Consider the following 7510-nt stretch of genomic DNA (forward strand, 5'->3'; position numbering starts at 1 on the left):
TCAACAATTCGCTTTCGCGATTCGATTTCCCCCATTGTCGTCGGTACACAAAGCGTGTAATCTCCTAGGTCATCGGCAACCACAACGGCTTTTCCACTTCGCTTGCGGGAACGCCGCTTTCGCCCGGATTGGGTTCCGCCCGGTCGAGACGGACTAGACAGCCCCAAAAGTGGCAAAGTCCATGACCTTTCCGTCGCGCTGACTCCGCCCGAGCAACTGTAGCAGCACCGGCCAGTATCACCACCGCGCCCCCGTGATGGAGCTTTCCCCAAGGCGTGCCTACTTTGGCAACTGGCAACGCGTCTTGCTTTCGGAGGCGTCATGTCATCTCTTCTCGACCGCTCCTTGCGAGGATTGAAGACCACCGTCTCAAACTCTACGGGAGCATCGATCCCCGCCAGTCGGGGCTCGACCCACCGACCCGAGGCACCACCTCAGCGGGTCGTCTCCTAAGCGCGCCGAGCCGATTCTATCTTCCCGTTACCCAAGTCAACAAATGCAGCGTCTCCATCCATCTGCTTTAATCCGACACCGAACCGGTCTTTTTGAGCTTTTCTTTTTCCGGATCGCGCCCACCTTTCCACAAAGAAATGAGCAACTTAGGGCAACTTCGCTTGTTTTCTTTCGAAGTTAGCGGCAGCGGACCTCTTTATCTCCCACGTCGGTTCGGCGTCTTCCACGAGAAAAATCTACAAACAAAGTAGAGATATAGACCGGTTAGAACAACGGTGAATCACCAAGTAAAGCGACAAGAGAAAAATATTCCTACCGGATATGTTACAAAATCTGGTTTGCAACCTACATCCGTTAATACGATAGTTTAACTAGCGTAACGCGACCTCTTTGTCGGGTGCCGTTGCTTTACACCGTCGATCGCCAGCCGAGCGGCGTCGTCATCGTTTGCAAACTAAAGTTCAAATTACCGGATAAGCCTCACAACATAATGCTTTCAACTATGTCGGATACCCTATGTATTATTCCCCCTCGCATTCAACAGGTCGAACACCTTAAACAATGGCGGGTGTTACCAACAACCGACAAGGAGACTTCCAACGTGAGCCAAGAAGTCACACACCGTTTAGAAGCGGTATTTGCATATCGGCTCTCGGTAGCCCTCACAGATGATTACCTCCCATTAAGCGGGTTGTACTCTTCACTACGTACATTTCACTCAACATTGGTTCGTGTATCTCCAGATCGGGAGCGTTGATCCCATCTGGCTTCGCCTCGCCGGGGAGCGAGCTTTCGCCGCGCGGCGATCCACCGTCCTAGGGAGGCAACTTTCGCTTGATGGCGACATCTCCCCTCGACTGATGTCTTTGGATGGCACGCCACGCCGACCGACCCCGGTCGAGTATTACCCTCATCTACCTAACTTCCTCATCCAACTCACCGATGATGCACTTTCGCGATTCTTCCGTTATCATCCTCATACTCTCCCAACTTAATGAAACCTCACGGAACCTCTTCCGTCGAGTATCATCGAATCGGACATTATAGCGTTTCATTTTTATCAATTACTCAAGCTTAAACCCTACAACCTAACAACGACCTACCTACTTAACAAATCGTGACTTGAATGAGAGGAAAACAAATTGAAAATGAAAAGATAAAGAATGAAGCACTTCACTCACCCGAAACCCTAAACTGCGTTTTGCGAGGAAGGAAACAGAAATACCTTTTGATTGTCCCAAATTTGATTTTTGTACAAACCCGGGTTCGATTACCAAGAAGTTATGATTACGGACTATGCCCTAGCTTCGCACTGCGCGTGTTCCAAGGACCTGTATTTTCAAGAGTTAGAATAGCGGCGACCGTCTCTTTACCAACCGCTCACGATTACGTCCGCGCCAATCACGGACTATCTTCCCTTTCCGCCAAATCAACATGCCACATGATTCAAAATTTACGGCATCGGTCGGATCGTCCACCACGGCTCGCTCATGCTCCACACGTTTTTTAGTTTTCTCGGAGATCATTTCGGGGACATAAACAAGGGGAGCGGGGGAGTAATATCCTCATTAAGGAATATCACGCGGCGTGAAGCATAAGCGAACTTCGGGACATCGACCTCCAAGATCGATCTATGAGTAGCTCCCTTGTGAAGACATCAGCAGCGGCAAAGATAGGAACCAAGACATCGACCTCCAAGACCGATGTGGCGGCTCCTTCCTTTCATGTAGGTGGTGATGCGTTTAAGGTCGATCAAGGATGTCTCATGCGAACAAACGCGGCGAGGCGAATGCCTCGGATAAAATCACCACCGGGGTAATCATTACCAAAATCTTACTTGTACTTTCCACCACAGGAAATAGGGACTACTGCGCCAACTCCTCAATCGACACATGACTTATACTAAAAAAACCCAACACTCATTCACAATCTCCACCTTACCGTGTGCAAGAGAGACCTGCGTGTCTCTAGGGATGACACTTCCAGCAAGCCTATAAATACCACCTACTTGAACTACGTGAGACACGATTCCTCTCTCTAAAAACTAAGAGAGGATCGAGGCGGCTTCATCATTCAGACAAACTCGGTTTCTCCAAAAAACCTCAACCCATTCCCCTCTCTTCACTATCTCTAAAGGAAAACCAAAACACCCCTTTACATGGGTCTGTCGCAACCATAGTTCGGAATTTTGGAATTTTCGAAATTCCGACAAATTCAAAAACCGAAATTCATTAAATTTCGACTCTTGTTGTATTTGGAATTTCAGATGATTTCGGAATTTCAGATATTTCAACCCTATATTCGGAATTCCGTTTTTTTGAAAAACCGAAATTCCGGACGAAATTCCGGAGTTTCGTTCGGAATCACGAACTATGGTCGCAACATAAGACGTGTTGGCTACTTTGACACGTACAAAATAGCTTGCATGCTTAAATTCACCATTAAGAAAATATCCGCTTCCCATTTCTGGACTTATTTGATTTAATTTACATCTCCTGACTCCTCCCCAGGCAACGGAAAGAGCACCTCCTGTCAATTGAGGGAGCAATTCCATTGGCCAATAACCATAACTTATAGATTTGTTATCCAGATTAACCAGCCACCAATCCTTAGTACTTTTGTCCTTGTAAAAAAAGTTAGATACACGTAAGATTAGTGAACCTTCCACAAAAATGACACGTCATTAGTTTGAAATGGACAACATCGCCTTTATAAGAGGCCCTGAATAATCTAAAACAAAAAGTGTGTGTGTGTGTTTTTCTTCCACAGTAAAATCTATTGGACCTAGCTTTGATTCTGAATTGTATAAAATGAATATCTCACTTTACCTGATGAATAAGTGGAATCTCAATGGGTGTTTGATCATATATAGAGGTTGGAAGAACTCTGCCTATGGGATGGTCTTTGTCAACTTGTACGAAACCACCTGCGCAATTGAAGTAATTGTAGCACCCTTTGTTGTTCCCTTTCCCTAATAAATAAATAAAGAATCAGATAAAATCACCAGGCATATATAGCATGCCGTTTTCATAATATATATAATTCAAATGATTAATGAAATGATAGAGAAAATTATTCATTTTCCAATATGTAAACAACCGAGTGTTATTATCTCCAAATACTCCTGTTGATACCAGTTAATTCCAGCACGTCAAAATTTATAGAAATAACTTGGTAAAAACGTGACTGATAACATAAATTCACATATGCTTTAATCTTGGAACTTCTAAGAACAAAATTATGATTAGCGTGATCAGCTTGACTCACCGCCCATCCAGCATGAATACAGTTAAAGTCATCCGGTGGTCCATTTTCAATCGACATTTGGCCTGAACTCCATTGTTGATTACCTCGAAGACTTGGATTTAGTATGTTAAAATATCCTTAGACTCCAGTATATAATTTTGTCCACGTTGGATCTGATCTTACAACTGCATACTAAGAAACAATAAAATAAATAAATTTGACATTGTTCAACCCAACTTCATTACAAGAAAACTCTACTAGCTCAGAAGCTCGTTAATTTTACCCAATTTGAAACTTGAATAAAATTGTGTCCCTATGGATTTGAATGCATGACCTTATGTCTCTTCTACTCTAAAATGTGGGGGCTTTAGTCCCACATTAGTTACTAAACTTAAGTCTTTTAAGTTTATATTACCTTGTTGAAAGAGGTACTCATGGAAGATAACAGGAAGGTTGAAATCAAAGTGGAGACTTCATAAATGAAGGCTACGGCTAACCTACCATCTATGAACAAAATTAAACTCTAGGAGAAAGAGAAAGTTACCATCTATGAACAAAATTAAACTCTAGGAGAAAGAGAAAGTTTGTGCATGGATAATTCATCTGCTGGTAATTTGACTGGAAATGTTCTTAATTTGAAGGATGTTTTTTATGTCCCTGATATTTGTCTTTGAGTAGCACAAATTTGTTTTGACTAATAAGATATTAGGAAAAATCTGGTTTCTGGTTTCTTTTAAGTAAGAAGGGTTTCAAACTTGTCTTTGAGTCGCACAAATTTGTTTTGACTAACAAGATGTGTCTGGACCCTGTATCAACACCGTACCTGAGAATCAGATTGGATATATAATCAGCCTATTCAGTCCATTTTGATAAACCACTGCCAGCTGAATGCCTTTAATCATAGCCACATCCAAAGCCTCTGCAACATTTATCTTTGTGGTGCTTGAGGAGGTATTTGGATTATAGTTGCACGTCTCCTAAATTAGTAACTATGGAGTAGATTGATGTCCACTGTCTTTGTTTTTAAACTTCAGAAGTTAAGAGTTCAGGCAGGTTGTTCGAAACATAAAAAGGCTAATTAAGGGACCAATGAATCTCCAAATCGATTCTCACTTAATTAAATTTTAGTGAAGGACCATTTTTGGCAAGAAACTATACTGTTTGGGAGCGAACAAATGAAATCATTGGTGGAATAAACTGGACCAAGGTCCAACGCAGTACCTGGTAACGATGTGGGGTGGAGGTGACACAACCAGGGGCGAAGAAGAAATTGGCTTTGAAGTGTTGAGCTATGACTGTGTTGGTAGGATTTACTACTAGTGCTAGACTAGGAAGTGAACAAATTCAAATCTCTTTTATTATTAGGAGCAAAAAATCTATTTAGACTCCCTTAATAACTCCCTAGGAACTCCATATCTTATATCTTAGGGGGCATCCAAATTATAAATAACTGTGAAAGACGGCTACATTTTTTGTGGGTTTATCTTCCACCCAGCTACCAAGGAGTCCGAAGTTGTTTCTTTGAAATATTCAGATGGGCAATTTAACTTTCATATATATGGATTGCTGTCCGAATCTGAAAGAGAAACAGCCACCATCACTCATCCTCCGTCTGTTCAAAGAGCGCCTGTTATTATAAATGGAGCTATGCGTTGGATAGTTGATGACAACTTATACAGAGAAACAAGTAGTGTCAGGGCAGATTGTTCGAATTCCATTATTCTACTCAGTGTGGATAGTGAATATTTCGGTACCATAGCACACCCTGGAGATCAATGTGGTTTGAGGAAACAACATAGTTACATAGCAGGATGGAACTCATGGAAATGGAAGGCCATTTATGTTTTTGTGATGCTGCACCAATCGCAAAGATAGACATATGGATCTATTCTATAATGGAATAAGCTGATTAGAATTGGAGATTGACGGCTCATTAGAATTAATTTTTACGGCTCATTAGAATTAATTATAATCTTTTCCCTTCTCAGTTCTTCATGTGTACCAGTGAAGTTTTGTTCAGTCGCATTAACTTATTTTTCCTTGTCATTTTATTCATCATCTTGAAATTCCTTGGATATCATAAAAATTGGAGATTGATGGAGAAGTTAGTGGGGTTAAGCTGTTATTTCCATAGCCGGACTCTTGGGAGTAATTATAGCGGGATTCAAATTACGAGTTCTAATAATGATAGGCTTCAGTATCCTTCTTTTACTACGAGTCCTCTATAAAATCCGTATCATACATGAATTTTAACTATTAAAAAGTATATATTTTAATTGAAAAACTAACTTGTACAGAGAAGCTTCAAGTTCATGGGAAAGGAGCATAACGTTCATCCTCACAACTCAATCAAACAAGGTACCATTAACATGCTTAACTTTATAGTGTTTTCTTATTCTTTCGTTTGTTTATTTTCTTTCTCTCTCTCTCAAATCTAATTATTTGCAATATGTATCTATATTATCCATAACAATTTAATTTTGAAAACCTAAAAAACGTTTCAGTGTATGTATTTTGAGTTTTTGCTCAATGTGAATATTCTCCTTCTCCCCACATTTACTATTTTACAGATATTATGAAGGTATCTTCATCCCTATCAGGTGTTCGATTTCTCTTGCGTAAGATATATAAACTATTTTCAAGGAGTACAAGAGTTAAAGGACCTGATCTGCCTAAAGAGATAATCTACAACATTTTGAGTAGACTTCCTGCTGAGTGCTTAGTCCGTTGTGCACGTGATACGCAACTTCGCGGCATTACAACAAGTCCATCTTTTGTTGAAACGCACCTTCGTCTAGCTACTCCAGTCATTGCTTTCAGCCATGACCATTCTGTTTGCGAGCTACATGTTAAATTCATTGATAAAACGGCTAAGAAGATCACCAAACGCAACTATTATTGTTTGGATGGCTTTTACGGTTCCTACAATGGGTTCCTTCTGTTCAGATCACCCAAAGTGTTATATATGTGCAATCCCATCACAGAACAAAATATAGAGATTCCTTACGCTCACATTTGTGGGATTTTCTTCCACCCAGCCTACATGGAGTACACAGTTTTATCTGTATGTCCCCTGACAGATGGAAACTTCCAGGTTTCTTTACATGGCTTGCTGTCCGATAGACAGAGAGCAGTTAGCACCTTTACTCATCCTCCATCTAATGAAAAAACCCCTATAATCTTAAATGGGAATTTACATTGGATGGTCTGCGACAAAGCTTACAAGGAGGCAAATGGTGTTAAGGCAGATTGTTCAAACTCCATTGTGCTATGTAATATGAATAGTGTGAACTTCTCTACAATACCACACCCTGGAGATCAATGCGGTTTAAGGAAAAAGCATAACCAGATGGAGCTGATGGAAATGGAAGGGCGTCTGTGTTTTTGCGATGCTTCGTTGAACAGAAACATAGTCATATGGATCTTAGAGGACTATGAACATAGGATTTGGGTGAAAAGACATGTTATCATGGTTGACCCTTTGACCCTTTGATCAAATTTTGTGGTATACATCATAGCTATGGATCTCATGTGAATATAGGAGGTTTTTATATCTTCAACAACGAGTTGTTGCTAGGAGTGTCTAAGAGTTATGAGAGTTATGTAATCCTTTACAATCTACAACTGAATACTTCCAGAAGAGTTGGTCAGAAGCGTTGGAATATTGTTGCAGTTCCTCATACTAATTCCTTAGTCTATTTGGATGCGGATGTTAATTAAAATATTTGGTGAATAAACAAAGCAAGTAATTAATCAGCGACCTTTGTAACTTAAATTTTTGATTGTTTGTTTAACGGCGGTGTGTTGCTTG

General features: G+C 40.8%; 1 protein-coding gene across 1 annotated transcript; it reads left to right on the plus strand.

The window, feature by feature from the left end:
• Nucleotides 1-6274: 6274 nt before the first annotated feature.
• On the plus strand, nucleotides 6275-7192 carry LOC147512907 (F-box protein At5g18160-like). Its single transcript, XM_086598821.1, has one exon. It carries the CDS (start codon nucleotides 6275-6277, stop codon nucleotides 7190-7192), a length of 918 nt encoding a protein of 305 aa, XP_086454947.1.
• Nucleotides 7193-7510: the final 318 nt, after the last annotated feature.

Source organism: Coptis chinensis, chromosome 3 (assembly GCF_015680905.1).
Source record: "Coptis chinensis isolate HL-2020 chromosome 3, ASM1568090v1, whole genome shotgun sequence".
Classification (NCBI taxonomy): domain Eukaryota; kingdom Viridiplantae; phylum Streptophyta; class Magnoliopsida; order Ranunculales; family Ranunculaceae; genus Coptis; species Coptis chinensis.

Coding starts and splice junctions, on each gene's coding strand:
- LOC147512907 (XM_086598821.1), top strand. CDS start 6,275: ATGAAGGTATCTTCATCCCTATCAGGTGTTCGATTTCTCTTGCGTAAG.